The sequence below is a fragment of the Chrysemys picta genome, chromosome 2 (genome assembly GCF_011386835.1).
Source record: "Chrysemys picta bellii isolate R12L10 chromosome 2, ASM1138683v2, whole genome shotgun sequence".
Taxonomy (NCBI): domain Eukaryota; kingdom Metazoa; phylum Chordata; order Testudines; family Emydidae; genus Chrysemys; species Chrysemys picta.
The window spans coordinates 79,388,723-79,405,653 of NC_088792.1; the positions used below are offsets into that span (position 1 = coordinate 79,388,723).

At 39.7% G+C, this 16,931-nt stretch overlaps 1 protein-coding gene across 3 annotated transcripts in view; it reads right to left on the bottom strand.

The window, feature by feature from the left end:
• Positions 1-3,058: 3,058 nt before the first annotated feature.
• SNRK (SNF related kinase) overlaps positions 3,059-16,931 on the bottom strand; it is an 85,780-nt gene continuing 71,907 nt past the window's right edge. For all 3 annotated transcript variants that reach the window (XM_008171581.4, XM_042840604.2, XM_042840603.2), the window contains 2 exons: positions 13,617-13,751; positions 3,059-6,968 (listed from right to left, as the gene is read on the bottom strand). In XM_008171581.4, coding sequence (XP_008169803.2) covers positions 5,750-6,968; positions 13,617-13,751 — 1,354 coding nt within the window. In that variant the 3' untranslated portion in view covers positions 3,059-5,749. The remainder of the gene's footprint in view (positions 6,969-13,616; positions 13,752-16,931) is intronic.

Here is a 16,931-nt window from a genome sequence, read left to right on the forward strand (position 1 = left end):
CAATTTTTTTTTTTTTGAGAACGCATGGAGGATGGGTGTGGTCCCAGAGGACTGAAGAAGGGCAAACACAGTACCTGTTAACTAGGAGAAGGAAGACCTGGTTAATCATAGACCAGTCAGTCAAACTTTGATACTTGGAAGAATACTGGAACAAATTATTCAACAATCGATGTATAAGCATCTAGAGGATAATAGGCTGATAAGTAATAGCCAACATGACTTGTCAAGAACAAATCACACCAGACCAACCTAATTTCCTTCTTTGAGGGGGTTACTGGCCTTGTGGACATGGAGAAGCAGTAGACATGATATATCTTGAGTTTAGTAAGGCTTTTGAGACAGTCCCAGGTTACATTCTCATAAGCAAACTTGGGAAATGTGGTGTAGATGAAATTCCTATAAGATGGATGCACAACTGGTTGAAAAAATATAGTAACTTTCTGTCAAATGGGGAGGGAGTATCTAGTGGGGTCCTGCTAGTGTCTGTCCTGGGTCTATTACTATTCAACAGTTTCATTAATGACTTGGATAATGGAGTATAAAATCTGTGGATAATACCAAGGTGGGAGGGATTGTGCAAGCACTTTGGAGCGGACAAGATTAGAATTCAAAATGACGGTGACAAATTGGAGAATTGGTATGAAATCAGTAAAGACAAGTGCACAGTAGTATATTTAGGAAGGAAAAATCAAATGCACAAATACAAAATGAAGACTGGCTAGATGGTAGTACTGCTGAAAAGGAGCTGAGGCTTATAGTTTCACAAATTGAAGACGAAAAAGGCTAATATTCTCAGATATATTAACATGAGTGTTGTATGTAAGATATTGGCAGTAATTTGGTATTTGTGAGGCCTTAGCTGGAGTATTTTGTCCATTTTTGGGTGCCACACGTTAGAGATGTGGACAAACACAAAGGTGAAAAACAAAAATGATAAAAGCTTTAGAAAACTTGGCATGTAATGAAAGGTTTTTTAAAAAAAAATCCTGGATATGTTTAGTCTTGAGAAAAGAAGACTAAGGAGAAAAGCTGATAAAATTTTCAAATATGTTACAGGCTGTTACAGAGAGGACAGTTCACAGTGATTAATTGTTTTCCAAGTTCACTGAAGGCAGGAGAAGAATGAAATGGCTTAATCTGCAGCAAAGGAAATTTTAATTAGATAATTAGGAAAAACTTTTAACTGTCAGTATGGTTAAGTACTGGAATAGGCTCCAAGGGAGGTTATGGAATCCACCATTGGAGCACTTTGGTCAAAACTGTCAGGGTATGTCTTGGTATTCTTGCTCTTGCCTTAGTGTGGGGGTGACTGGACTAGGTGATCTGTTGAGGTCCTTTCCAGCTCTACATTTCTATGATTGGCAAGCAAAACAAGGACTAATGCTCAGCTTGTTAGGATATCTCCATTTATTTATTTATAACACCATCTCCTAGAGCTGGAAGGGACCTTGAAAGGTCATTGAGTCCAGCGCCCTGCCTTCACTAGCGGACCAAGTACTGATTTTGCCCCAGATCCCTAAGTGGCCCCCTCAAGGATTGAACTCATAACCCTGGGTTTAGCAGGCCAATGCTCAAACCACTGAGCTATCCGTCCTCCTGTTCTGTTGCTTGTTGGTTTCAGATGATTTCTCCAATTTATCAATAAATTATCCAGTTTTTGTCAAACTTACTCATGTGGGAGAATATCTGAGACTAATAATTATGTGCTACATTCTTAAAGTTCAGATGTTTAAGAGTGAGGTGACACATTACTCCTGCAGGGTTTGTCTTCAGCCTCAAATAGCTAAAGTTACCTTCCAATTGTTGGCAACCATAGATATTTTAAGCACAAAAAATAGTTGTGGTCTTGTCTACACACCAAAATTATACCAGTGTAACTAAACTAACGCAGCTGTGTGGGTGGCTGTTCAAAGTGAAAACAAGGGATTTATAACTAACCTCTTTTATAGCCTTAACGATAGTGTTCCATATTAAGTGTACACAAGTGCAATGTGCAACTCAAGTGCCCTGCTATGCACTGGAATTCACAGATCCAAGATAAGCACCCAAACTCACTATGCATTGTGTGGGGAGAGGTACATAAGATAGGCAGCTTCCCCCCTCAGTTTGTGAGCACTTAAACTAGCCAGTAAGAAATGCCAAGAGGCAGGGCCTAACTCCAAATTGGAGGGAGATGCCTTCTCCTTTGCTCAGAATTCTGACATGAATCCTCAGCTGAAATTAGGCACCTAAGACAGCTCAGCTGCATTGGGGGGGGGGGGGGGGGGAGAGAGGAGAATAGAGAATGAAAGCCTATCCCTTTTATAGCCCAGTGGTTAGGGTAGTCTCCTGCAATATGGAAGACCTATTTTTAAATCCCTGCTCTGCCTGATTTGAAGCAGGGACTTGAAGCCAGGTCTCCCACATCCCAGGAGAGTGCCCCAACCACCTGGCTACTGGCTATTCTGTATCTCAATCTCTTCTGAAGCTGTTCCACTTTGTAAAAATAAGTATTTATGGGGCCAGAAAAAAAAGTGAGAGATTGATAGTCCAGTAGTTAGGGCACTCACTTTGGCTAGGGGAAGAGTGAGGTTCAAGTTCATGCTATAAATCAGGGCTTCAGACTTGGGTTTCCCTCATCCCAAGTACCGTAGCCACCAGCCAGACCCAAAAATTCCCAGTCTGCTTGTAGCCTGCTGTCTCTTGTGCAGGTTAAGCATACACTGAGCACTTCTACTGGGACAGTCCTGTCAGGGCTTAAGTAGGAGCTCCATTGCTGAGCAGCTAGATGACACTGCGCATACCCAACCAACAGAAATTTAGGCACCTAGAGGGATGGGAGCAGCTGAGTGATGGTTTTGTAAATGTCAGTAGTGCCTAACTACTTCTTAAGGCTAGATTCACAAAAAAGTGCCTAATGTTGCAAAGACGTTCCCATCTGTTTCAACCAAACACCATCATCACCATTTCATATGTTCTGATAAGTGATTCGAGAGCAGAAGAGATTTTATTTCATCCCCCCAGTGTAGAATGAATAGTCTGATTAGCAAATTGTATAAAGTTGACATGGAAAACAAAGTTTATGCACCAATCAAGATGTCATTTTTATTAACTGGATTTTCCATTTCTGTCACACACCATGAATGTTTATACAATGAAGAAAGCCAAACATTGCTGGAAGCAACCGACAAGATCAGCTGATATTTCTGTACCCTCTTAACACACACATTCTTTCTTGGTGAGAAGTTCTTTAATTCTGTTCTATTTTATTTTTACTGCTACTCTTAAAATTCTGTGTCAAGATTGTCACATCTTAAATACAGATAAAGTTGCTAAAGGTACATTTATATATACACACGGAGAAAAATACAAGACTAATTGTTTTTCCACAATATTTAATTTATACGCTACCATAACTATATGCAACTTTTAAAGACAGGTTAAGGGGTACAAGAAACTGTTTACTTGCTCTAAATAGTTTGGTCCAATATTATTTTAATGTAGTGGTTATTCTCTCCCTTCCTTTTACGTGACAACATAATATAACATACAACACATGCACAATCATTCACCTATGAACAAATGGATAAAAGGACAACACTCAGACTAACTTTTGTACATCCAGAAGTTCAACCAACCATACACAACTAATAAGGCTATAATACAGCTATGCAGCATAAATGGTCAACACTGCTGTTCTAAAGTGAGCACCATATATACATCTGTATATAAAAACATTGGAAACAAAATACACCTGGGGTTAGTTAAAAGGTGCCATTCCAAGGCTGTACATAATATCAGGAAAGTATTTACAATACTTGGAAAAAAAAGCTGCAATAGTTTATTGCCAATGCCCTTTATAAACTTTTCTCTTACTTTTAATATAGATGTTATGCTCACTGTCTGTGAACCACACATCTTATTTCTGGCCCTTTATAAGATCCCTGCTCAAAAATATCAAGCAAATGTGTTCTATGGCTTCACCCACACATCTCTTCTTGTAGCTTTCAATTTATAAATCTCACACTGACTGAACTGCAACTGTAGCTTAAAACTGAAAAGTTCCATAAAGTAAAATGTTTATCACTTGTTTTTTTTTTTTTTTTAGGGAGCAGAATGTATAATCCCTAGCTAGGCTAGACAGTAAAAGTATCCTGTGCAATGTAGATTGTCCTAATAAACTGTATCATACTAATTAAGAAAAGCCAGTGTGAACTACAGAAATGATGACCAAATGTAATGCAGTTCTTTGGTGCTCTACTCACTCTACGGTGTACATGAAATGCATTGTATTTGACCATTTTGTAAATGTTACAATATGCTAAACAGTGTAAACTCCTTTCAGACATTCAATGTCTGGCTGGGGTGCTGCTACATAATACCACCAATTTTTACTAGCATTGCTTTGAAGACCCAGTGCACAGCATGAAAAAATAAAACATTCTTGCCCTTCCCAAAATTAGGAATCTGCAATATATTTTATTCTAGGTAATAAAATTCCACAAAAGTTAGTTCATCTGGTCAAAAGTAATCTTTTGTACAGAAATATTCTAAAGCGCGAATTTGCCATTATTTCAATGGCAATGGGGACACAAAATGGAAAAGCTAATAGCTTTAAAGAATGTGGAAGGATATTTTCTTATGTGCCAATTTTTAGTTTTTGTAAATATTGGACTTGATTTTAATAGAAAACAAGATTATTGAGGGAAATTAAAAGAACAGAGTAAATACTGGAGACAACACAACATATTAAGTCCTGACAAAAGCCAAAAAGTCTAATGATGAGGAAAATTTTTATCAGACAATAATACTGATTAATTTAAATTTGCATCCAATTATTTAAACATTTTCCATTCTTTATTGCATTTTGAGATCTAAGAGTCACACTTAGAATAAGAAATGCTAAAATATTTAAGGTAATTGTCATGATATACTACTACTAACGGAGATAATGTATACAAACTATTTATTTTCAGTTAGAATGTAAAAACTCAGAAGTAGACGTTATAATTTACCTTTGTTATATTAAAAAAGAAGATTGTCTGCTTGTAATATTAACATATTTCTATGGGAAAAAGCTGCCTTACAAATCTAGTTGCTTTTTAAAAAATCTTGCCTATAGGAAAACAAGATCTTTTCAGTTTGATTTTGAGCCACAACTTTAACCATATAGCTTAAGACAAATAGGTGTGGGTTTAAAATCATAGTTTAAGATCACTAATTTTCAGTGCATCTTTGCTTTGTACAAGCCTTGGAACATGTGAAAGCTCCCTGAGGAGTTTTCAGCATCAAAACATTATTGCTTTGGTTCTGTTTCAGACACACAGAAGTATGCCACATATCACATATTTTAGATATCACAGAAGGTCAGAACAAGAATTAACATTTCACAAGCAAACAAAAGCTTCTCTCTCTCTCTAGTTTAAGTGCAGAATATGAAATTTCCAAGTGCTACATTTACACTAGGATCCAGATATACATTTTAATTTAATCCAGATCTTCCATAGTAAAATTATACGTGTAAAAATTACACAATAAAATAGTCTATTATGTTGGGAAAGAAAGATGTATTGGCTAGCAGCATGCACAAAGCCCATGCATTGTCATACCATCAAGCAAACACAAAATTAAAATGTAATAAATAACTGCTCATAAAGCCCACTTTAAAATATTAAGACAAAAAATGGGGTTCATTGAAATAAGGTGTTCACAGCTCTGAACAGGAAGAATGGTGGTGTCAAGTAGATTGAGCTATTAAGTCAGGTCATTGTCAAATGACATGACAACAACTAGTTTGACTGGAGGTACACAGCAGTCCCTCCTTGGGGTTCCGCTGAATATTCACAGATATAGTCTTTTCACAGAGAGGTAGTTGTAGCACGTTATTTTTCAAGTTCTTACTCTTTATCCGTTCCAACTCATTCGCTGTGTCTGACATGTGGTCAGAAAAGAATTTTATGCTGCCCAAAGATGAAGCTGGGTTTGCACTCCCACTAGAACTTATGCACATTTTCCACATTGATTTCTCTTGCACTTTCACACTGGAAAATGACAGATTGTTTTGAGGATCAATAATGTATTTAGTGCTGCCATGAATCTGGGAACCTAAGCAAAGGCTCATCAATTTTAGGCTTTCAACAAGGTCCCCTGCACTTCTAGAAGATAACTGCATTGAGTTTCCAGATCCAGCACATCTACGAGTAGAACCTGAAGTGTTATTAGTGCTACCACCGGAGCCCGTGGAGGGACTTCCCCCACTTTTGTTGTTATCGCTAGGGCTTGTTTTGTCTACGCCTCCATTTCCATTGCTTGGTTTGCTCTGTCCACCACCATCTCCTTGGTTTCCAGGTGGCCCTTCACTACTATCCCGTCTATGCCAGGAGTATGTAAACCCACTATCTTTATCTAGCCGTCTCCTACTTTCTGAGTCGTCATCACTAGTTTCTGAGCTACTGCAACTAGACCCCCGACCCTGGCTTTTCCTTCTGTGGTAGCGCTTATGCACTGTGCTAGGTGAAGCAATATTCATTTTTAACCTGCTAAGCTTTGGGGGTAAGTTCTCATCCATGTCAAACTCATCATCTGACTCCCCTTCCTCAAAGATTTGATTGAGGACTGGTGCACTCTTCCTGGAAGTGAGACGATTTGTAACTGAAGGCTTGCGGCGCAAAACAACTTGAGTTGAAAGAGAAATGGGTTTCTTATCTTCTTCATCTTCCTCTTCATCTTCTTCTACTCTAAACAAGCACTTCCGCCCACTAGTAGTGGGTTTTAAGCTCACTGAAGGAACCACTGAAAGTGCTGGCCCAGCTAATTCAGGGATATCCTCTTTCTTTGCTGAATCGCCAAGTGCCTTACTTCTGTGACCATTAAGAACATTTTCAGCAGTGCGAGCTGGAGACTGAGGAACAGCTGCATGGGAAAGAGGAGAAGCTGTAAGGTCATCCTCCAGGTCCTGGGGTACATCGATTTTTGTTGGCCATGATTGCCTAGGTAAGAGATTGAGAAGGGGAAAAAAAGGAGTAAAATTAGATTTGATTGACAGCTTAAGAATACACAATATAAAATCTTCATAGTATAGAGAGGACACAGCAGTTATCCTACTTGGCAAGCCAGTACAATTTATAAATATCAATTTTAAGGAAAACTGATAAGTATAATTTAAGTTGGTTGCTGCCAATTTAGAGATCTGAAAAATCCATGACAGCTCTCAGAAAACAAAATTGAAAAAAAAAAAACTTTCTTCACAGTCACAGAAAACACTAAATCAAATGGTTTGTGGGAGGTCTAGAATCAGTAGGGACTAAACAGGGAGGGTCCTATTCTTGGAGCTTTTCAAACACAATCTAAGGATGACGGTATTGTAGACAAGGTTAATCTGGAGCTTTTTCATTCTTCCCAGTTTTCAAACAACAACATAAAAGCCATATTTGCTCAGACACACTGATAGTTTTCATCTTCTCATTCACATATTTTAAACCATTCATTCAGAAAAAATGACATTTTCAAATGTCACAGTCTCTTTTTCTGAACATATGGTCTAAGTTTGCTTTTACAAAATTGCCTTTACTTATAGTATATGAATACAGCTGATTAGAAATTTTTTACCTTAGAATTTAAGCTGTAACAGAGTTGATGTACTGCCATTGTCTAAATCAATTTCTGCTAATCATTTCAATATTCAACCAACAAGTCATATGAGTCCAGGCACCAAATAAAACATGATACTTTCAAAGACATTTTATCTGTAAGTGAATGGAACTTTGAATGTAATACGACTGTATTCAGCACAAACCTCAAATCAAAGCAGTTATGAAAGAAGTGACACTTTAAAAGGTTGCAGAAGAGTTTTTCAACTAAAGGTTGGGCGAAACCAACAGGCGCAGAGGAGCACACGGTCAGGACAGACACATCCATTAGAGGAGTATTTATTAAAGAGGTTACTCCAAATCACAGTAAAGAAGAGAGGATAGAAGTTGATAAAGTACAGGTAGGAACTGAATAGAAACAGTCAACAACAAAAAGAGTCCCATTCAATTACATCCCATGAAGGTAGATAAATATTAAGATGGGTGAACTTAGGATATTGATATAATTGACATCACAGAAACTTGGTGGAACAAAGATAATCAATGAAACACAGTAATACCAGGGTACAAAATATATAGGAATGACAGAGGTGGTTACACTGGTGGGGGAGTGGCACTATATCTGAAAGAGAACAAAGAGTCAAATAGAGTAAAAATCTTAATTTAATCACAGTACCATAGAAGAGTCACAAGAGTGAAATACCTGCAAACTGCACAGAAACTTTAAAGAGAGGCTCTAACTAAATGTATACCCCAAATAAAAAAACAAAACAGTAAGAACATCAAAAAATGCCATCATGCTAAACAAGAGTAAAAGAGGCAGTTTGAGACAACAAGACATCTTGTAAAAATTGAAAGTCAAATCCTACTGAGGAAAATACAGAGGAGGATAAATTCTGGCAAGTCAAGTGTAAAAGTTTTTTCTGGCGAAAAAAGAATTTGAAGCGCAACTATATGAAGACACAAAAACTAACAGCAGTTTGTTTTTTTTAAATACATCAGAAACAGGAAGCCTCCCAAACAATCAGTTTGCTCCTTTAGCACTGAACGATCAAGGTGCTAAAGGAGCATTCAAGGAAGACAAGGCCATTGCGGAGAAGCTAAATAAATTCTGTGCATCGGTCCTCACTGCAGATGATCTGAGGGAGATTCCTACACCTAAGCCATTCATTTTAGGTGACAAAGTTGAGGAAATGTCTCAGATTGTTACAGACTAACACAGCTACCACTGAATCAGCAAAAAAAAAAACAAAAAAAAAGGTGCCTTGTGGCACCTTAGAGACTAACAAATTTATTTGGGCATAAGCTTTCGTGGGCTAGAACCCAATTCATCAGATGTATGAAGTGAAAAATACAGTAACAGGTATAAATACATGAAAGGATGGGGGGTGCTTTACCAAGTGTGAGGTCAGTCTCATGAGATAAATCAATTAAAAGGGAGGAAAAATAACTTTTGAAGTGGTAAGAGAGTGGCCCATTACAGACAGTTGACAAGAAGGTGTGAGTAACAATAGGGAGAAATTAGTATTGGAGAAATTAAGTTTAGGTTTTGTAATGACCCAACCACTCCCAGTCTTTATTCAGCCCTAATCTGATGGTATCCAGTTTGCAAATTAAAATTCCAGTTCTGCAGCTTCAGGTTGGAGTCTGTTTTTGAAGGTTTTTGTTAAAGAATTGCCACTTTGAGGTCTCTTATTGAGTTGAAGTGTTCTCCTACTGGATTTTGAGGTTATAATTCCTGATGTCAGATTTGTGTCCATTTATTCTTTTGAGCAGAGACTGTCAGATTTGGCCAATGTACATGGCAGAGGAGCATTGCTAGCACATGATGGCATATATCACATTGGTAGATGTGCAGGAGGTTTTGGAACAAACTGATAAATGAAACAGTAATAAGTCATCCCACAGCTGTCCCGTTCCATGGTGCTGTCTGGGCTCAATTCCCCTCTCCAGGGTTGGCCTGGCCCCACTGATGGGGGGCGGGGAGAGAAAGAGAAATATGGCCAGGGCAAATCTGAGTGAGTAGTACTGCAACCCCATGTGCCATGGCCAGGTTGCAACGCCTGGAGCAGGGAACCAAACCCTATCAGCCCCAAAGGACAAGAGCCACTTCAACTGGGACAGGAGTTTTGCAGGACGGTCCTGCAAAAACCAGGACTGTTGGGAGGTCTGAAAGTCAGTGCTATAAAACTTAATCTTTTAAAAACATCTGTCATTTGAAGGCATATTCAGGATTTTCAGTTTATGGTGCTATTTTTTTTGACTGTTCTAACAGTAAACACTGAAAAATGTGAGTATTCTATTTGGATTTATTTTGAAAAATGCACAGATTCTTTCATCTTAGTTCATGTAAAATAAGAACAGGGTATCCTGGGAGTGTCAGAATGAAAGGCCAAGGTACCACAGTAGGAGAGAAGTAATCTCTTCAGCAGCAAGATAAAAATGAACACTTAACTGCATGCAGCAATAAACTGTTAGCCAGTGCAGCCCATGCAGTACAAGCATGTTTCCTGCAGCAAAGACCATTAAGTGAGCTCAGTAAGTGAACTAACTGAAGTTTTCAAATGGGCTTTGGAAGAAGCTGCATACAGCGTGTAAGGCCACCAAAACTGTAAAGGTAGATCAGAAACAGCAGGCAAACTCCTCCAGTCAAGGGAGCTGAACTAGTGTTAACTAGTTTTTCAAATGTATCCCTCACTCTACAGCAATTTCAGGCTTGTATGGGTTGAGTCTCAGTTAATTAGACCTCAACTGCACCAGCTGGCTTCAATGAAATAGGGATATAAAATGGAAAGATATCACAACCCACATCTCCCCATTGTTCTTCCTAATGACTCCCTATATATGTTGACAAAATGGAATCCTGCATGAGAAAACCCTTGGAACAGAAGAGCAATTGCCCAATACCATCCTTGGAAATAAAAGTATGGAGCCTCTCCGGAGTATCTTCATTTCCACCCACTAGAGTCCAGACCTGGGTTAACTCATAGACTCATAGACTTTAAGGTCAGAAGGGACCATTATGATCATCTGGTCTGACCCCCTGCATGCTGCAGGCCATAAAACCGTCCCTACCCCTTCCCTGGACTCTGCTGCTTAAGTCCCCAATCCTGTTACTAGTGACTTCAATCGGCAGAGACCCTCCTGCTAGAGATCCCTGCCCCATGCTGCGGAGGAAGGCGAAAAACCTCCAGAGGCTCAGCCAATCTGCCCTGGAGGAAAATTCCTTCCCGACCCCAAATATGGCGATCAGTAAGACCCCGAGCATATAGGCAAGAGTCTCCATCCTGACCCCTGTTAGCCATTATGCTATTTACCTACCATTGCTTGGTTTTCTTGACTACTATGTTTTACCATTAAACCATTCCCTCCATAAACTTATCTAACTTAATCTTAAAACCAGACAGGTCCCTCGCCCCCACCGTTTCCCTCGGAAGGCCGTTCCAATATTTCACCCCTCTGACGGTCAGAAACCTTCATCTAATTTCAAGCCTGATAACACTTCTGAAGGCAGGCAACAGATCAAAAAGAATCAGCACAGGCACCTGATTTTCATCCATCACTGGAAGGAGGTTAACTACCACTACTCTCTACTACACCTCAGCCGTAAAGACACAGTCACTGGGGAAGGGAGGGAACCAAAGATTTAAAGAATACAAATATTGATGGAACTACCTCAGCACAATCTCCATAATCTTTCCAAAAATGATAATCAAGACAGGGCAATAACTCAAAGATGATTCTCAAAGTCAACAGAGCCTTGCTCAGGGAACCTAACAACAGCAGGCTTGCTTCTTAAATCTCACTCAACACATTAACGCCACCAAACAAAACTCAGAGCTTAGGGGAAGAGGGAACCTCTTCCCCCACTGAACATTTTAAATATAGCAGAAACTTTCAATTCAGCACGTTCACACTAAAATCCTCTCCGTTTCTTTCTTCAGCATGAATTTGAACCTAAACTTGAAAATGCAGAAGAATTAAAGGCTTTCAGGTTACTAGAAGGTCTGCAGCAAATGGCAGGCTGGGTGAACAAACCAATACCAGCTATATACACAAAAGCAGAAGCAGATTTCTCCTATCTTTGCCACATGAGATGGAGCTACCACAGATTTCAGGAGCCTTGCTGTTATTAAATTTTTTACCCCTGAGGGAATTCTGCACCAAAAAATTAAGCGTACAATTTTTTAAACTTCTGCAAAAAATTTTCAAATTTTATTTGTCAATAAATAAATGTGGCTCCAGCATGGCAGTGGAGAGCAAAAGCCACTGGCTGCATTGAGGTGGGAGATCACCCTCAAGACCCCATCTCTCCCAGTACAGGGACTCGGCAGTGAGGCTGCACCTGACCCTGACACAGTGCAAGGCATGGCTGGGCAGGCTCAGTCCAGCAGGAGCCAAGTGTGGGGGGGATCCAGGTGTGCGGTGAGAGGTTTCTGTGTGGGGCAACCTAGCTGCAGGCAGCTCAGTGAGAGATCTGGATGCACAGGGGATTGTTGTGGGGTTCCGGGTGCAGGGGCAATGGGACTCTGCAGGATCCAGGGGATCGTGGTTGGGCTCAGTGGGGGGTCCAGGTTCAGGGGAATGGGGCTCGAAGGGGTGGGGGTCCAGGTGCAGCTGGCTGAGGGTTAGTGGGGTTGGGAGGCTTGTCGGAGGGGTCCAGGTGTAGGGGTTAGGGCTTGTCAGGGCGAGGGTTCGATGGGCCTGCTTAACAGGGGAGCTCCAGGCTGCTGGCAAGGGGACGCCGCATACCGGGCTCCCGCTTCCCCCTTTGATTCCCCTATCCCCTTTTCTTCTCCATCCCCCTTCCCTCACTGCCACATTCCCCTCCCCCTGCCCTATTCCACCCCTCCTCCTTCCCCACTGCCTCTTTTCCCCCTGACCCTCCACCCCCTTATCTGGCCCCACTGCTGGCACTCACTGTTCCACAGAAAATAGGAAGGCTCCCAGCACACAGAAGGAGAGCCCAACTGGCACTAGGACCCAGGAGGCTGTGTTCAGCTGCAAAGTCAGCGGAGCCCGAAACACAGCCTCCGAGCTGGGCAGCTCCACGTTTGCAGAAAGGAGGGAGGGGACAGTGGCACATAACCCTCTGTACCCCCCCCCATGCCTCATCTCTCCCATAACCTCACCCCCATTCCCCCCTCAAAAAAACTGCACATGGTCACGCCCCCACCCCTACGTGGCTTCCCTTTGCCTCCCTGCCATTTTCTGCAGGGAAAAGAAGGAAATCTGAGGGGGTGGGGTGGAGAGAGACTGTTTTCTGCAAGCGCACAGTCCCGCAGAATCCCTCCAGGAGTAATTTTTAAAAGGATTATATAGATCAGTGTTTCTCAACCTTTTTGATATCAGGGACTGGCTTGCTGCCTTCCTAAACCGTGTCACGTAAATCTCAGGGACCAGCACCCGTCCACGGAACAGTCGTTGAGAGACACTGACAGATAAACTAAACTTACTGATCTATGTTGAAAACATTTTTATTACTAAAAATCAGTTTAGCTAAGTAGATTGAAGACAGCCATTTCCAAATGTTTCCTTAATCAATAAATACATCTAACTTACTTTAAAAAAAAATCTCAAAACTTATGTCCTTTTTAAGGGCTTCATCCTGAGAAGTACTTGAATTAACCTAGATTTACTGAAGCCCAGAACACAACCTGACAATTAAATCCTTATGTAAACGTCAATTCAGCTTTTCCTTTATGACAGATCCCCATCAGCACTGGAGTGCAATTAGGAAATTACACCAACAGAATAGTTTTTACAAAGTGGAATTTAATCAAGTGTAAACACAACCAACAGAAGGAAATCATACCAAATCGTTTCTCTATAAGACCTAATACAGGTAGGACACTCTGAACATGACCTTCCCATGGAAGATATGAACATCTATTCTGAAGCTTGTTTATATTTCAGCTGCACTTCTCCCAAGATGTTTGGAACAAGCAATGAAAGAATATTTTTCTATTTTTTTTTTACAAAATTATCTTGGAATTTCAAAACATTCTGATTAAATTGACTGAATCACTGAAGTGTCTAAATTCTCACCTGAACTGAGCTTTGATGTTGCTAGGGCTTGCAGATCTGGTTTGAATTTCTTTCTCCTGTTTCTCTCTCAGAATCCTCTCAGCTAGTAAGAAGTAAGTAGCAGTGATGTGATTGTATTTGTTAGTTTCCAGGGCCCTAAGGGAAACAAAGAAAAATGGAACACATCACACATCAATGATTTTCTAAAACTGGACACATAGCCAACACAACTTAGAGTGCTTCACACAGAAAAAAAAGTTCTTGAAAATAGAAATTAGTATTTTTGACATCTTGAAACATGGCTTTTGGTTTATTAGAATCTGGGCAACCAAATATGGCAAGTTCACTAATTAGATTTGGATATATTTAGGAAAGCATCCAAAGGCTAAATAGGTTTTCCTTTGTTACACATATTTAAGCAATAACAATAATCAAATATGAGTTTGTGTTCCGATAATGGCCTCTCCCACTGACAGATAAATGCTGAGGTGAAGTGGAAACATTTAGGTTTGAAGCAGTTGGAGCAAAATCTCACATTCCCTCAGTGTTGTCATAGCAAACATGCAACAAAATTGAGCTTTTAAGATTACTAAAGGAGTTTCCTAGATGCTATAATCTACCAGAAGATCTAAAATAATGGGGTCTGCTGTGACCGTTGAAAGTTTAAGAGGCCTTTCTGAAGCTACTGCATACATTTAAAATATTTTTAGAAATAAAACATTTAAAGTTTCTAAATCCTAAATTTGCTTTTTTTAATACCCGGAAAGTCCTTAAGACATTTTGTTTTTATGAATAAAATGTTATGACTCAGACTCACAGACTTGAAGGTCAGAAAAGACCATCATGATCATTTAGTTTGACTTCCTGCACATTGCAGGCCACAGAACCTCACCCATCCACTCCTCCTCTAATAGACCCCTACCCTCTGGCTAAGTTACTGAAGTCCTCAAATCATGGTTTAAAGACTTCAGGTTACAGAGAATTCACCATTTACACTAGTTTAAACCTGTAAGTGACCTATGCCCCATGCTGCAGAGGCAGGCAACCCCCACCCCAGGTTTCTGCCTATCTTACCTGGGGGAAAATTCCTTCCTGATCCCAATATGGCGATCAGTTAGACCCTGAGCATCTGGGTAAGATCCACCAGCCAGACACCTGGCTGGTGGATTTCTGGGAAAGAATTCTCTGTAGTAACTCAGAGCCCTCCCCATCTAGTGTCCTGTCTCTGGCCATTGGGAATTTTTCCTACTGGCAGTCTGGCATTGTAGGTGGTCTCACCATACCACCCCCTCCATAAACTTATCAAGCTCAGTCTTGAAGCCAGTTAGGTTTTCTGTCCCCCCCTGCATTCCTTGGAAGGCTGTTAAATGTTCATTGTTTTAAAAAAGTTTTACTGATGCAAAGTAGATAGCTTTCCTGCAATTTGACTGGATAACAAATTCAATTTTTTTATAACACATTAATAACTTTAAATTTAAAATCATTAGATGAGTAATAGTTTTAGTAACATTGTATAACAAAACAATGTTTTCAAAAATTACTTGGAAGGAAAGCTATATTTTTTATCCCAAAATAAACTAGTTGTGTAAAAACAGCCTCACTTTTTAAGGTAACAGATGTAGCACAAATCAGAATAAGCATTTTACATTTTAAAGAGATCTAAGAGAGTTACTTAAAACCACAGAAATCTTTTATACTGATTTTTTAAAATCTTTATTCTAAGTCGGTGTCTATAGTAGCCATTTTCTCTTAAAAATTTCCCATCATTATAAATACTTGTTAAGCTCCACTAGTAATAATACCCAGGGGAGTGTTAGTGTAGACAGTACTCTAGGCAGCCATCAGCACACCACGTGATTGAACACTACTCAGATCTAAATGAGATGGTGTTTAAAATGCTGATCGCTTGTCTATATTAGCACTCCCACGACTGTTAGCACCAGCATAACTACTGACTCAGTTTGAACATTGAGAAATTTCTAATTGTTATTTTTTCTCAACAAAATATGCCATGATATGATAGAGTGGGGAGGAAAAGAGGGATGGAATCTATTCATCCATCCAACATTGAAATGATGAGCACATTATACATTTAATATTGCTAATTATATAAAATGTCAACAAAACAAACTAAACTGTTTTACAATTAGACATTAAGGTAAAAAGTAGTATTATTTGCAGGGTGAACGCCAGAGATTAATGATGACACCAAAAAAGTCTTGTGAGGCAAGACTGCCATTTTGATAAAAATATTAGGATTTAGATAGAAGCATTTCTGTAGAGATCCAGTATATAATTCCTGTAGTATAACTAAGTTATACTTTATTTTGCTTTTGTGATCAAAATTTGAAATCTGAAATTGGATTTAAGTAGGATTTAAAAGTGTCTACAAAAGTTTTATAGCAGCATCTATCAGTTTTAAAATTGAAAAATACCTTAAAACTGTAATACAGTATTAGAAATATCTAATAAAACGGGTCTATCAAATTTACTCTATTGACCAGTTACATGCATAAATTTCACTTGTCAGAAACTGGTTCATAACACAGCATAATTTTAAAACTGGTCTCTGTTTGGCTGAAAAATGGAAGTAGAACAGATGGTCAGTGCTAGACTGAAGAAATGCACCAGACTCCATCAGTTAAACTGTGGTTCTACTCTGAAAAGTGACCCAATGGCTTCATCAATGTTATCAAATCCTCTCAGATGGCAAGCAATTTTAACGATTGTATTTATTTAACTACCAGCCCTGAAAATTTACTGTGTGCTCTGGCAGTTAAGTTGTGTTCTTCCTTTCTCACACATCACCATCATCATCTTTAAAACATTCTATAGGCCAAATTTTCCCTTCAGTTAACCTTTGTGCAATCTGTGTTATCGTCAAAGGCCTCAGTGAATTTAACAGGAGTCTTGTCTTTCCATTAACTTGGAGTCAGTCTCTTCCATTGACTTAAGTGGGTATTGGATCAGGCTTTAAATGAGGCCTTTAGTTACACGGTACGCCATCAGTCTTCACTGGGGTCTCAAATGTAAGAGGACATCCTTTGGCCTACAAAATATTTTAATGGCAATGTGTGAAAGGGAAAGAAAAAACGGTTACCTACCTCTCATAATTGTTGTTCTTTGAGATGTGTTACTCATGTCCATTCCAAGTAGGTATGTGCATGCCACATGCACAGTCGTCAGAAGGTTCTTCCCCTAGCGGTACCCATTGAATCGCTGTGAGCCCCCTTGAGTTGCGCCTCCATGGCAGCGTATATAGGTCCCTGCCGACCTGCCGCCTCTTCAGTTCCTTCTTGCCAGATACTCTGACAGGGGGAGGCGGGTGGGTATAGG